At 38.1% G+C, this 15,921-nt stretch overlaps 1 protein-coding gene across 2 annotated transcripts in view; it reads right to left on the bottom strand.

Moving 5' to 3' along the window:
• SEC6 overlaps positions 1–15,921 on the bottom strand; it is a 98,636-nt gene that overhangs the window by 5,461 nt on the left and 77,254 nt on the right. For both annotated transcript variants that reach the window (XM_010267142.2, XM_010267143.2), the window contains exons 19-21: positions 13,282–13,326; positions 4,760–4,838; positions 892–961 (exon numbers count right to left, since the gene is read on the bottom strand). In XM_010267142.2, coding sequence (XP_010265444.1) covers positions 892–961; positions 4,760–4,838; positions 13,282–13,326 — 194 coding nt within the window. The remainder of the gene's footprint in view (positions 1–891; positions 962–4,759; positions 4,839–13,281; positions 13,327–15,921) is intronic.

Below are 15,921 nucleotides of genomic sequence, written 5' to 3'. Positions count from 1 at the left end.
TACCCACACCTTTGACTTTTTCCTGTTAATGCCATTTGCCCCTTCTTGACATTCCATGGGTGTCATTGCCTACCCAATGCATTTCCAAGTATTCTTCTTACTGACAGTAATAAATTTGTTCACTGCATCTCAGGTCAATCTAAATGTTTGGATGTGCCATGCATGGATAAGTATTGCACCTACAACAATCTAAACTAGGTTTGGGTACCTATTATTCCTGATGCAACCAGCTAATGGAAACCAGCAATTTAAATGAAATTAAAGTAATCTTGTTGCAGTATTTCCCATCTGAGAACATTACTAGTGTCTCTCTTTGTTCTCAGGCAAAAAAGAAACAAATCCCCACCTAACTCTCTAACAGCAACTTTATATCCTAAAACCCATTCCTGCGACATCCATTTGGAAACAAACAACTCCTCTGGATCTGCATTTATAAACCTTCCCACCAAACAACTATCCAGTAGTTTGAATCTCTACTCTAGACAACCCACTTCTTTTATGTCAATAACTTGCACAGCTTCCATCATTTGAAACTAACTTCCTACACTTCAATGACTTATATTGAGACACGTGAATATTATGCTAATATGATAATAAGAAGGCAAAAGTAAATTCTTTGAAATGAAATCAACAAGCAAAGTCTATTGTAATTTCGCATTCCACCTTGACAAATACTAGTATTGAGATGATAGAAAACTCTCAACATTTCAACTATGAAGGTAATATCAATTCTATCAACAAAAACACAGATCGATGTCTCATGTTGTGTCAAAATGGATGCAAACATAAACTGAAGGAATAAATTAACATATTTAGACTTAATATAGATTCCTTTAGCAGAAGCCATCTCTTTGTGGGATTAGCACTGCATACTAAAAGAGGAAAACTTACATCTTCACATCCGTAAAGTAATCACCAAATGTAGCAACAAGATATTCAGTCACCATTGCTTCCAACCATTCTGAAATTTATAGAAGAGAAAGACACACTGAGAAGTCAATAAAACATTTCTAGAAAAGATAACGATTTGGGAAAACATAATTTATTTGATATCAATGTTTTAAAGGTGACAAGCACAATTTACATGCAACAGGTTCTTCGAGCCTGAGGTGCAAGGTGCTAGGCACAAGCCTAGATGAAGTGAAGCGCCAATTATGAAAAAAAAAGTAAAAGAAAACATAAATATATAACAATATGCAAAACTAAGTTCACAGAGAAATAAAATCTTGTTAGCTCAATTGGTTAGAGTATTGTCTTAATAACAAGAAGGCAGTAGCCTTGGAAGTTCAAGTCCTATATGGGCTAAACTGTTTAAACTCTAACTTATCTGAAGTCTGAATCACTTTCTAACCAGTTCCCTTCTTTGCTTAATCTTTTCCTAACATTCTTTTAGAGTTCATCACAGAAACCATTACAGTGGCATCCAATCTGAGCTGCTTGTTCAGAACTTCAGATGGACATTTCAACTCACAAACTCAATAGCTGATGCTTTGGCTAAGACATGTGACTAAGGAACAACTTATATGGGAGATTCCTGGTCAGGGCACTAACTATTGTGTGTATTCTTGTTATTAAATCTTTGTACCCTAATGGCCTAATCTGTTTGAGTTTGTTGCAGTGTCAAGTCTATAGTAAGCAAATTGTTAATTGGCTAAGCATTGCGAATATTCTCATTGCCCAATTAAGAAAACATGTAATTTTTCATTTGATATTGTGCATACCAATGTGTGTGAACCATATCATATTTCTTTTATGGGTTGACACAATACTCGTTGCTATTTGTTGATGATTTTATTTTATTTCTCCTTTGTACATTTGATGTATTCTTAGGATAATGTTCTTAATTTGGTAATATTGACTTCATGAAATTTTTTTAACATAGTTTAGTGTATTAACCAAAGTATTTTATTTACTAATGCTAAAGGGCATTTTGACAAGCACCTTGCTTCTTATCTTTTAGACTACAGCATTATTTGCTAGAGTTCTAATGCTTATACTCCATAGAAAAATGGGTGGCAGAAAGAAAAAATCTTCATATCCTTAAGGTGTCCAGGGACATTATATTTAATATCCATGTTCCTTTTCAGTGATGCAATCAATGCAGGTACTTATCAACAAGGCACCATCTCAAGTTTTGGAATTTAAAACTCTATTTAATTTTTGCATCCTATTGATACTTGTTCCTTTAAGAGTTTTTAGTTGTACATGTTTTTCCCAAGTTCATGGTCCATAAAAGGTCTACATTTGATCAAGATGTACTTAAGTATTTTTTTTCTTGGATATGCATAAAAAAAAAGGATTGTTTGCTTCACCCTGTTTTAGAGATGGGATTTGTTCTATGGATGTTAGTTTCTTTGAGAATACTTCCTTTTAATTTTGTGTTTCTTTTAGGGGAGAAAAGAAGTGAAGAGAGTTTTCTTGTTTTTCTTGTGCCTCTTTAATTGTTGATGCTATGTCACTTCATGTTCCTGAATCAATTCTAGTTTCAATTCCTTTTCCTTCTCCTCTTGATGTTGGCAGTAGTCGGGAAAATGAATGCTAGGTTCTTCAAAGAAGGAAGAGTGCACTTGCTGCCTCACTTCAGCCACTTCTATTTGACTTTGAAGAAGAATGTCTCAGCCTCTTATGTCAGGTCTTGACATTCCTATTGTTCCACATAAGGGTAAGCATCTCTACTTCACACGGTATCTCAAAGTTTCATTCATATGATCATTTATCTCTTGCATATTGGTTTTTTCTTTCCATTTCACTTGAATATATTCCTAGGAGTATGGCAGAGGCCATGGCCAAACATGAGTAAAAAGAAACAATGCTAGTAGAGATGGATGCCCTTTCAAAGAATAAGATGTTAGACATTGTTAACTTACCTAGAAGGAAGGCATTAGTAGGTTGTAAAATAGTTTTTTTTTTTCAATGAAATACAAGGTTGATAAAAGATGTAAGGTTATTTACAAAAGGTCATAATCAAACTAATGGTCTAGATGATGAAAAACACATTCTCCACAATTGCTAAGATGACTTCAGTCAAGGTACTATAGTCCATCGTTGTTCACTATTTCTATTTATTATCAGTTTGATGTGAAAAATGCATTCTTGAATAATGATTTGCATGAAGTATATACAGTATTTCCCCTTGGTTTTTATTGCAAAATTGAAAAGGGTTAGGTATGTTGGCTCAAGAAGTCCTTGTATGGAGAAAATTATCACCCTAAGCTTGATTTGATCATTTAAGAGGTGAACTATGGAAACTTAGGTTCACTCACTTTCAATCTAATCATACATTATTCATTTGAAATGGTGAGTTAGTGACATTTGTTGATGACACAATCTTATTCAGGGAAGGAGGAGATAGAAGGTAGGTTAGGAGTTTGAAATTAGCAATAGAACTCTTTGAGCAAATGTCAAATCTGAAAGTGATTTTTGATAAGAGTTGTTTAGTGGGAATTAACTTGGAGGAAAGGGAGTTGGCAGAAAGTGCAAGCATTTTAGGGTCTGTGGTGTCTCAATGGCCTTTAAAATATTTGGGTTTACCTTTGGGAGACAATCCAAAGAGGAGTATATTTTGGGACCCTATTGTAGAAAGGTTTGCTAAAAGACTTGCCTCGTGGAAGAAAAGTTACCTTTCCTTGGGAGGCAGGATTACTTTGATTAGGTCCATCCTAACTAACCCGTCTGTGTATTATATGTATGTCTTTAAGATGCCAGAGGGGGTGGGAAAGAAACTGGAAAAGATGATGCCGGATTTCTTATGGGATCCAGATGGGGAGAAAAGGGATCATAGAGTTAGATGGGAGGTAGTTAGTTGAAGCAAAGAATAGGGGGATCTAAGGTTAGGAAATTTGCAAAAGAGAAATGTGGCTTTATTAGGCAAATGGCTTTAGAGACTACCTGATAAGCAGGGCAAATTATGGGCAAAGATAATTGTAAGCATTCATGGGATTGCAATGGATGGTTGGGATACTCTAGTACTAATTAAGGCCATAAGAGCTTCTCCTTGAAAGGCCATCCATGCTGTTCTACCTTCTTTCTTGCTATGTATCAGGTATGATCCATGCTTTGATAATTTGATAAGATTTTGGGAACATGTCTAGGTTGGGGATCTTGCTTTGAAAGATCAATATCAATTCCCTTCTTTGTTTGCCCTCTCAAGATACAAAGATGAGACTATTTCCACTTTCCTTGTTTCGTCTAGTTCAATAATTGGTTTTGATTGGAATTTGAGCTTAGAAGGGATCTAAGGGATTCGGAATTAAATAGTGTCTTGGCTTTGCTTCATATCCTTGAAGGGGTTCTCTTGGATCCATCCAAACCTTCTCTTGTGCTTCCTTCTTCAAGGTCTTAACTCAACCCTCTAATAGCTTGGAGCAATCTTTCCTATGAAGGGGGTTTGGAGTAACCTATCTCTCCTAGAATTGGAGGTTTCCCTGTTGCGATGTGTTCCCAAAAAGAATAAATACTTGCGATTTGCTCCAAAGAAAAAGACCCAATTGGTGCTTATCCCCAGTCCCCACATTGGTGTGTTCCCTATAAGGCTAATGGAGAATCTTGCTAGCACTTGTTAATCTCCTACCCTCTTGTAAATTCCATATGGGAATAGTTTGCTCCTTGTTTGGGTGTAGGTAGAACTCCTCACCAAATGTGCAAAGCTTGTTTGCCTCAACATTTTTAAGTTGGCCAAAGAAGAGGGGAAAATTATTTAACTAAAACCACTCTGTAAAGCAAAAAGAACCTGCAGCATTGCTTGGTATAATGAATATACCTTTCTGGTAAAGCTTAGCCAGTAAATCCTGCACTCCTGGATCTTCAAAGATAACACTAACAGTTTGGCGCACAGCTTCCTGCCATCAACAAGCAAACTAGTGGTTAGAAAAGTTCTCATGACACAAAGTAGGCGGTGCCTTTAGATTTCAGAACACAAAATTTGATTAGAAATGCATGTTAAATGCAATATCAAAATCAAGTTCAACTTACACACATGAGGACATAAATTTGAACTTCAAGATTCAGAACACCATGGGGACAAACAACACCCCTCATCTAAATATTTGTTACTTTCAATCTAATGGAAGCTATTTGAGAAACAACTTTCAATTGTTAATAGGAAGAATCATTTGGAAAAAGTAATAAAATAAAATAAAACTATAGAATGACCCTCCAAACTAAGTACGGGGCCAGTATTCTGATATTTTTTTATTTCTGTATTCTTATAAATTTTGTTTGACACCCATTTTTTATGCTGTAAATTTAGGTTATTATTTCATTTGACTTTTTATGTAATAGATTTTTTATTTAATTTAAGAGATTAAATGAAGCTTTATTTCTAAATAATAACTCACTTCATGGATCCTACATCATTTGAAATGAGTTTTTCCTTTTTTCTTCTTTTTCTTTAGTGGATGTAACTACCACTTTTGTAGTCATTAGAGGCAGATCATTTACCACAGCTTCTTCACCATCTAGAGATTATCCTCATCAGTTCTGGTCTCCCCATCTCAAGGGGTAATGAAGCTGAATATTTATGCTTACTCAGAAATCAGGGCCCCTGAGGAGCAGATGGAATCTTCAGAACTCAGAGGGGGAGCTACTATAAGTGATTCAGGCCCCATAGGACAAGGTGATTCTATTTGCGCATAGACACACTCCCTTCTAAAAGAGCTGTTTTCCCTACGATTATATAAGAGTAGATGGTGATTGGCTGAATGAGGGACAGGATAGAAGGAACTTAGCATCTTGAACAAGCAAATACAGATGTTAGATCTTTGTCATCCAGTGTGAATATCTCATTCCAGTGGATCATAAGATCTACTACTAAAACCATAAGATTCTTTAGCAAGGGATAGTGTTACTGAAGTGAGATGTATTGGGCATCCAATCTAGATAAAGATCTACTAGTAATGTAAGATTCTTTAGCAAGGAGAGAAGGAACTTGACATCTTGAACATGCAAATACAGATGTTAGATCTTTACCATCCAGTGTGAATATCTCATTCCAGTGAATCAGAAGATCAACTACTAAAACCATAAGATTCTTTGGCAAGGGATAGTGATGGCGAACTGAGATGTATTGGGCATCCAATCTAGATAAAGATACAAAAACTTCTCCAGTCACCTGAGGACAACTCCACTCTTTTATTACTTCGTTTAGCAAAGGGCATTTGGGGACAAAATAACCTCCTCTCAACTTCAAAGCAAAGGCCAACAAATTTTCTTATTTTAATCAAAATAACTTTGAGAACAAACATACAGTTGCCCAATTCTACATCAGTAAAAAGGCCATCAGCCAATGGTGGTCCCATCTATCTGGATACAGACCTAATCTTTGACTTTTTTTTTGCATGAAGTGGCTGCTCTCAGATTTGAACTGCTTTCTCAAACTTGAACTGTATTCTCCCAAAGGTTAGTTCACCTTCTCCATATTATGCACCACACCACCACAAAGCATGATAATAGAAAATCTAAATGGAACTTCATGGTTCCCTTCTAAAGACACTGCATAAGTGAACTACACCCCTTACCCAGCCAAAACGAGCCACCCTGTGAAATCACACCATGTACCACCACCCTTCGCCAAAGAGCATCATTCTCCTATTAATGCCTGATGCCTTCATAAATGCTTCCCCAGCAAGCACTAGCGAAAAAGGATGCCTAAATGGAGAAGAGAACTCTTTGAAAGCTGAAACATTAGCACTTCTCCATGGTCTCAGACTCTCAGGCTGAGTAGAGAAGTTGGCTGGACTGATTTATCCATTGAAGGTGACTGCCAAGTTGTGATTGGATGGCTTGCATCAGAATATCAATGCCCTTGGAATCTAAGGCATTTGATAAGAGAAATCAAGCAACTGGTATCGACAATGAACAACTCGCGCAAATGGACTCCCCGATCTGCAAACAACCTAGCAAATCTTCTAGACAGGGAGAAAACAAAGTTTTAATGGACTGAGGTTTGCCTAGTCTTGACAGGGACTTGTACCAAATCATCTTTAAATGCATACAATCCTCTTGTCAGCACCAAGCTGTTTGTACAGGTCCTTTATCCTACATTATTCTCCGGGATGTATGGTTCTTTTACATATTAATAAAATTTCTTGTTACTTTTTTAAAAAAAAAACTCTTCCCAAAAATAAAGCCTATTTCAATTTTTTCATACACATACTATACAAGACATCATAGGAGCAAATTAAGAAATTTCAAATTGTTAGAATGCTCGAGTCAGGGGTATTTTGGTCATTCTGGTTTATCTTCTTGAAAGTGAAAGGTCTATTGTATCTGAGTTTAAGTTATGTGTCCCATCTTATATGAGGGACAAAACTGTCTTTCTTGTAACTCTAAATTTTATGAATAAAATTCAAGTGGGTCGGCTAGGAGAGTGATTTTTTCACATTCTCTCTTCTAGTCTGGCTGAAGACTCTTCTTCTTCTTTCTCTTTTCTTTCTTCTTCTTTCTTACTTTGACCTAGAATCAACTAGGGTTTATTCACATGGTATCAGAGCTGTAAGGTCGTATCCTTATTTCTTTCTTGTTGCTGTTCTCTTTCTGGGTTCGCCGCCAACTTTCACAGTCATCTTCTTCTTTTTCGACTGACCTGAGTGGAGGTTCGATAAGGGGCTGAAAAGGAGCTGTCGTTTTGTGGGCCTGGAGGTGAGAATGCCTCCGGTCGTTGCTGTGGTGGTCGTTGAAGTGGTATACTAAACCCTCTATTCAGTATCGAAGAGGGCTGAATGTGGACAGGTATGAACACTATTGTTGTTTGTCCAAATAAGGGACTGTGAATGTTTTCTTTTTGCTTCAAAAGTTGGTTGTGGTGATGCTCGGTGTGACTGATATGCATTTCAGTCGTGTTTCTCTGCATTTCTGTTCATATGTATGCTGAAAGAAGAGTTGTCGATTGCTGAAGTTCACAACAGCAGTAGATTGGTGGAGGTTGTGTCGTGGTGATTGGTGGTGGTGGTGGTGGTTGTGTCCTAGACTTTGTGTGCAATCAGTTATGCAGTGTGCAGCCCAAGTGTTTGATGTGAAGACTGAGTGATTTCAGTCTTAGTGTGTTGATGGTGAATGGTTCTGCAGTGTGCAGCCCAGGTGTTTGATGTGAAGACTGAGTGAATTCAGCCTTAGTGTGTGGTGTGTAATGTGTATTTAAAGAAGCTAGGGTTGGTGGTGTTATAAGTGAGATAAGCCTTGTGAAAGAGTGTGAGGTTGTGTTGTATATTTGAAGGTGAAATAATTGAGATGGATTCTTTCGTAGATGGGAATGACAACAAAACCAGCATCATGCTTTCTTCAGATTATATAAGTGTTCAAATGACATCCATCAAGTTGAATGGTGAGAACTATGTACCATGGGCAAAATCTATGGAGGTGTTCTTGAAGGCCAAGAGGAAAGTAAAACATGTGAGGGAGGAGAAACCTTCCTCTAATTCCCCAGGGTTCAGTGATTGGGAACAAGATGATGCACAGATAATGACATGGCTTTGGAACAGCATGGAACCAAAGATTAGTGTGAACTTCATGTTCCTAGATACAGCCAAAGAGATCTGGGATCATGCTAAAAAGTTCTACTCTGGACAAGACAATACAACTAGGGTATATCAGTTATACCAAGAGTACTTCAATTTGAAGCAAGGAAGTCAAAGCTTAGAGGAGTATTATGCAAGTTTGAGGAACATCCGTAATGAGCTAAATGTGTATCACCCTCTAACATGAGATGTCCAGATCCAACAAAAGCAACGTGAACAGCTTGATGTGACTAGGTTTCTTGTGGGCTTGAAGGTTGAGTATGAGCTTGTCAGAGCACAGATATTGGGGGGATCAGCTCTCCCTTCACTTGAAGAAGTTTTTGCCCGTCTTAAAAGGACATCCATTGAGTCAGTGGAACATTCTTCCTTCTCTGATAGATCTGGTTTGGTAGTGACTAAAGGGAGTGGCCGTGGAAGAAGAAGTGGTGGTGGCAGCAGTGGCCCTCCAAGCAACCATGGTGGACACATGTTTAACCAAGCTAGTGGCCGGACTGGAGGCCGAGAGTCAGGGGGAGGTCGTGGAAGAGGAAGGAGTAATGCTCAGAGAAAATGTACACATTGTGGCTTAGAGGGGCACACAGTTAATTTCTGCTATGATTTGCGTGGTCCACCCAACACTTGGGCTAACCATGCTACATCTAAGAGTAGTAGCACAATTACTGAAAGCCAGCAAACTGCCTCAACCCCCTCCACACCCTCTTGTGCTTCCAGGCAGGAAATGGTGAGTGTACCATGGGTAGTATATGAGCAGTTCCTTCAAACATCTCAGTAGAACACAACTACACTTGCACATTCAGGTATGACTTGCTTAGCTTCCAAAGCCTCACCCTGGATCATTGACTCCGGAGCCTCGGACCATATGTCTGGGACTCTTGATGTATTTTCTTCCCTTTCTCGCTCCTCCACATCTCAGTCAGTTACTCTTGCTAATGGCTCTACATCTCCTATTTGTGGTGTTGGTGATGTTGATTTCTCCTCCTTGTCTTTAGCATCTGTTTTATATGTTCCTAAGTTTCCATTTAACCTTATGTCTGTTAGCAGATTAACCAAGTCTCTTAATTGTTCTGTAACCTTCTATCCTTCTTCTTGTGTGTTTCAGGATCTCAAGACGGGGAAGAAGATTGGTGGAGGGCATGAAGCAGGTGGTTTCTCTTAATTGTTCTGTAACCTTCTATCCTTCTTCTTGTGTGTTTCAGGATCTCAAGACGGGGAAGAAGATTGGTGGAGGGCATGAAGCAAGTGGTTTCTCTTAATTGTTCTGTAACCTTCTATCCTTCTTCTTGTGTGTTTCAGGATCTCAAGACGGGGAAGAAGATTGGTGGAGGGCATGAAGCAGGTGGTTTGTATTACCTTGATGGTGGTGGCCCCCCCAGAGGCTTTTCAGTCATCTCTTACTCCTCTCCAATGGCACTGCAGACTCGGTCATCCCTCTCTCAAGGCTTTGAAGCTGCTAATTCCTTCTTTGAGTCATCTTTCATCATTAGATTGCGAGTCATGTCAGTTGGGAAAACATCATCGAGTCTCATTTAGTCCAAGAATTGATAGTCGTGTCTCAAGTCCTTTTGCTTTAGTTCATTCTGATGTATGGGGTCCAGTTAAAGTTGTGTCATACAATGGGTTTAAGTACTTTGTAATCTTTGTTGATGACTTTTCAAGGATGACATGGATCTATCTTATGAAAGACCGTAGTGAATTGTTCTCTATTTTTCAGAAATTTCATGCTGAAATATGCACACAATTTGGTGTTCATATGAAAATACTTCGCTCAGATAATGCCAAAGAATACATCTCTTCACCATTTCAGCAATACCTAGAACATCATGGAATAATTCATCAAACTTCTTGTGCCTACACCCTGCAACAAAATGGTGTAGCTGAACGGAAAAATAGACATCTTCTTGAAACTGCACGGTCCTTGATGATCAATATGCATGTACCAAAGCATTTTTGGAGTGATGTTGTTCTTACATCCTGTTTTTTGATAAATCGGATGCCCATGTCAATCCTTGGAAGCCAATCCCCTTTCTCCGTGTTGTTTCCCACTTTGTCTCCATTTCCTCTCACCCCAAGAGTCTTTGGCTGTGTTTGTTTTGTTCAACACTTGGGGCCTGGAGTAGACAAGCTAGATGCTCGAGCTACAAAATGTATTTTTCTTGGCTACTCGAGGACTCAGAAAGGGTATAAGTGTTATAACCCAAAATTTCATAAATCGCTTGTGTGCTTTGATGTCACCTTCTTTGAATCAATTCCATTTTTCTCAGATACCGGGGTCTCTTCTTCTCCCTATGTGGTTCCTCTTCCTGTACCGATTATGGACCCTCTCCCCGTAGCTCCCATTCCTACTGCAGATGCACATCATATGCCTGTTACTACAGAGAGGCCGCCAATTACTCAAGTGTATACCCGCAGAAGTGCTTCGGCCCCTCCTCTACTTCAGCACCTGTCGATAGATCCTACTACTGATCCTTCTCCCTCAGATCTTAATCTTCCTATTGCTTTGCGGAAAGGTAAACGTACTTGTACTTCTCATCCCATTTCAGACTATGTTTCCACTGCTCACCTTTCTGCTTCTCATTGCAAGTTTTTATCATAACTCTAATCGGTTCCCATTCCCAAGATTGTACAGGAAGCCCTTACCTCCCCAGGGTGGCGGCAAGCCATGGAAGAAGAACTCACCACCCTTCCTCCTGCTAAGCACACTGTTGGGTGTAAATGGGTTTATACAGTGAAGCATCTTCCTAATGGCAGTGTGGAACGATTGAAGGCACGGTTAGTGGCCAAGGGCTATTCTCAGTTATATGGTGTGGACTATATGGAGACATTCTCTCCTATGGCTAAAATTGGTTCAGTTCGGGTGTTGATCTCATTAGCTGCTATGTATGATTGGCCTCTCGTGCAACTTGACATCAAAAATGCCTTCCTACATGGTGATCTTGTTGAGGAGGTGTATATGGAGCAACCACCAGGGTTTGTTGCTTAGGGGGAGGCTGGTAAGGTGTGCAAGCTCAAAAAGGCAATCTATGGACTGAAACAATCTCCATGTGCATGGTTTGGCAGGTTCAATGAAGTGGTGAAGGCCTTTGGGATGAAACAGTGTCAGGTTGATCATTCTGTGTTCAGCTACAACTCAAAGGATGGGACAATCTTGCTAGTCGTGTATGTGGATGATATTGTCATAACTGGAAGTGACAGCAATGGCATTGACAGGCTGAAAAAATTCTTACAGGACCACTTCAATACGAAAGATCTGGGGAAGCTAAAGTATTTCCTAGGAATTGAGGTTGCGAGGTCAAAACAGGGGATCAACCTATGTCAGAGAAAATATGTTCTTGATCTACTTGAAGAAGCTGGGTTGTTAGGTGCTAAACCAGCAGAGACTCCTATGGAACTCAATGCCAAGTTAAGTGTGGATGCAGGTGAAGAGTTTGATGATCCTAGAAGATACAGAAGGTTGGTGGGAAAGTTGAACTATCTGACCATTACCCGACCAGATATATCATTTGCTGTGAGTGTGGTGAGTCAGTTTATGCAACATCCCCGGGTTCCTCACTGGGAAGCTGTTCTGAGAATTGTTAGGTACCTAAAGGGTGCTCCAGGTCGTGGTTTGTTATACCAAAAGGGGGGAACTCTTGAGTTAGTAGGGTACACAGATGCTGACTGGGCTGGCTCTATATCAGACAGGAGGTCAACCACAGGGTATTGTACCTTCCTGGGTGGCAATCTTGTAACTTGGAAGAGCAAGAAGCAAACAGTGGTGGCAAGAAGTAGTGTAGAAGCAGAGTACAGGGCTATGGCCCATACCACATGTGAACTAGTATGGCTGAAGAACTTACTACAGGAGATGGGGTTCTCAATTGACAAATCCATGAAACTATACTGTGATAACCAAGCTGTTGTTCACATCTCATCCAATCTCGTCTTCCATGAAAGAACTAAACATATTGAGGTGGATTGTCACTTTGTGAGAGAGAAAGTGATAAGTGGGGTAATAACTACATCTCATGTGAGCGAGGGAAATCAGTGGGCAGATCTCTTCACAAAGGGATTGTCTCAGGGAAGAATAGATTACATTTGTAACAAGCTGGGACTATATGATATATACTCCCAGCTTGAGGGGGAGTGTTAGAATGCTCGAGTCAGGGGTATTTTGGTCATTCTGGTTTATCTTCTTGAAAGTGAAAGGTCTATTGTATCTGAGCTTAAGTTATGTGTCCCATCTTATATGAGGGACAAAACTGTCTTTCTTGTAACTCTAAGTTTTATGAATAAAATTCAAGTGGGTCGGCTAGGAGAGTGATTTTTTCACATTCTCTCTTCTAGTCTGGCTGAAGACTCTTCTTCTTTCTCTTTTCTTTCTTCTTCCTTCTCTACTTTGACCTAGAATCAACTAGGGTTTATTCACACAAATGAATAATGAAAACTAGTAGCAAAAAAAGAACAATGGATAAACCATCTACCTTCTATGCATTAAAAGCAGCAATAAACCAACTAGAAACAGAAACACAGAAGACAACTGGAATGAAAAACTTCTAAATTCACAGGAAAAAAGTAAAATATAGGGATCAAGAACCAATCTGATAAAAGAATAAAAATGAAATTAACAGTTGGAGCATTATTTTGATGAAAGAGAAAAAAAGGTTCAAAATTTTGCCATGAAATAGAAAACAAGGTTCAAAATAGAAAGCATTATTTTGGCGCACACAAAGACAACATATAATTAAAAAATTCCAGTAGTAGTAAAACTAAGATGAAGGAAACTTAAACAAACCTTTGCAACCTCAAGGAAACCTTTGCAAGTGTCCTCAAAATTAACCTGCAAAAGAAGCAAGGAAAACAAAAATCTAAAAATTAAGGATACATGCATGTCTTTATTATATGAACTCAAATCCCCTATTCATCTCAAAGACAAAAGAAATAAGCCAGATTCTAGAACTGTTTAACTTCATTACTTGGTAATAAGGATCTAACACATTACAATTAGATCTGGGGGATAAGTGTTTACCCTTTTTACAAGTTATTCTCTTTACCGATAAATGTACATGTGCATTCATGTGGCAATTTCAGATAACAACAACAATAATTTTAGTATTTTTATCAAAACCCATGTAACAAAGACAAGTTCTTAAAACATGTTTGTAATGGTAGATTTGTTGCTTTTTTACCTAAAGACCTTGCATTAAGTCTTCTTAGTTTATATCAATGTTTTCAACTAAAATTTGACTCATCCAGTCAGACTAATTGGCGTATCATCCAAACAAACTTCTGAGTCTATCTCAACCCAAATCACTTTATTGCAAAAAACCATTTGGCTTGGTCAACAACTAGATGACCTAACTAATTGAATTGTTAACCTATTTGCTAATCATCATTTTTTTTTGTATTTTTAAACATTTTCATAATTAATAATAATTCACATTTTCACACATTTTTGCTTAATATGATGAACATATGATATTATGGAAATTATATATCTCCATAATATATAATTTCAATAATAACAAGTTCAAATCTTCTACAAAATTCATGAAAATTTCTATATTGTCTTTTTTCAATTTTTTATTCAATTTAGAGATGTGCATAAATTGCAAAAGTTTCTGTATTTTTATATTTTCTATGTTTTTATTTTTACTATTTAACTATGAAATCATGGGTTGACCCATTTGACCTAGATGGTTGAACTGTTGACCCATTTCCCCATCCAGGCGGTGGGTCAACAGTTCAACCATCTAGGTCAAATGGGTCAACCCATGATTTCATAGTTAAATAGTAAAAATAAAAACATATAAAATATAAAAATACAGAAACTTGGGTCAACCCATGATTTGCACAAGTTTCTGTATTTTTATATTTTCTATGTTTTTATTTTTACTATTTAACTATGAAATCATGGGTTGACCCATTTGACCTAGATGGTTGAACTGTTGACCCACCGCCTGGATGGGGAAATGGTTTCATTTCATAGTAAATTTTAAATATTGCATTCATTTCCATCATTTATAAAATATATTTCTTATTTGTCATACTTAATTTTTGTTTAATATGATAAATAGAAGAATAAAACCTTATATTAAAAGGAGAACTTTATAAAACAGTTGTAAGGCTGACTATGTTGTGTGGAGCAGTGTTGGGCAGTCAAGAAACATGTCAAAGAAAAAACAAGTGTGGCAGAAATGCATATGCTAAGATGGATGAGTAGAAAAAATAGAAAGGAAAAGGTTAGAAATGAAATCATTCTAAGGAACCTAGGAGTAGCTCCCACCTCCAATAGGTGATAAAATGAGAGGAAGTAGACTAAGATGATCTGGTCACCTGCATAGAAGACCTTTGACAACACACATAAGAAGAGGTGATTTGTTGCAAGTTGAAAGGGCTAGAAGGGGTAAGGGTAGACGAGGACATGGGTCAAAGTAGTAAGAAATGATTTAAGTGCTAACAATTTAATAATGGATGTGGATGGAAAAGGTGTGGGATCTTGTAGACTAGGCATTTTTAATTGAAATTTTGAGAAATTGTGGTTTTGGGGAGATATGGTGCAAGTGGATTAGAGATTATTATAGACCTGTCATTACCAATGATTGTTAATGGAGTTGTGAAGAATTCTTTTGGGGCCATTAGAAGCTTGAGACAAGGAGATCCACGATCCTCCTTTCTTTTCACTCTTGTAGCAGATGTACACCTAGCAATCGGGTCAGGTCAGGTTGGATCAGATCAAAGCATTTTCGAGTCATTTTAGGTCAGGTCAGCTTTCGGGTTTGGTCAACAAAGGCTAGACCCTAACCCTAAATATTCAGGTTAGGGTGCCCCATGGGTCAAACAGGTCAATGTTGCAACCACTTGGGCCAATTGGTCTTCAACCAAACCAACAGTTTTTACCAAAAATATGAGTTTAACTGTCTGGTTCAAACAATTTAAACAGTTCGACTGTTTGGATCAACAGCGATTTAAAAACTGGTTTGAACATAGGTGACTTAGTGATGATCGGGCCACCTTCTACCTCGGGTCACTACATAGGGGATCCTAACCTAATGTATTAAGCAGACTCATCTGAAGGGTGGAAAGAATGCATTTGGATAGAGGGTAGAGAGTATGAAGGGATAGAGCTGTAGTGACACATTTGCAATTTACAGATGATATGATTCTGGTTTTAAAGCTTGTGGTAAAGTTAAATGGGACTAAAAGCATGATAGAAAGTTTAAACATAGGGGGAAATGAATTAGAGTCTTGGGCAGCAGCCTTGGGGTGCATATGTAGTGAGTGGCCAGTGAATTACTTAGGGCTCCCCTTGGGTGCAAACCCTAAATTTGTTAGCTTCTACAACTCAATAGATGAGAAAGTGGAAAAGATATTAAAAGAAACTATATCTCTTAGGGATAGGTTAACTTTGATAGTCCACCATGGATAATCTGCC

Source organism: Nelumbo nucifera, chromosome 8, assembly GCF_055504915.1.
Source record: "Nelumbo nucifera cultivar China Antique chromosome 8, China Antique-T2T, whole genome shotgun sequence".
Lineage (NCBI taxonomy): Eukaryota > Viridiplantae > Streptophyta > Magnoliopsida > Proteales > Nelumbonaceae > Nelumbo > Nelumbo nucifera.
Note: the sequence above shows the minus strand (reverse complement) of the source record. Positions and strands in the feature narration are given on the sequence as shown.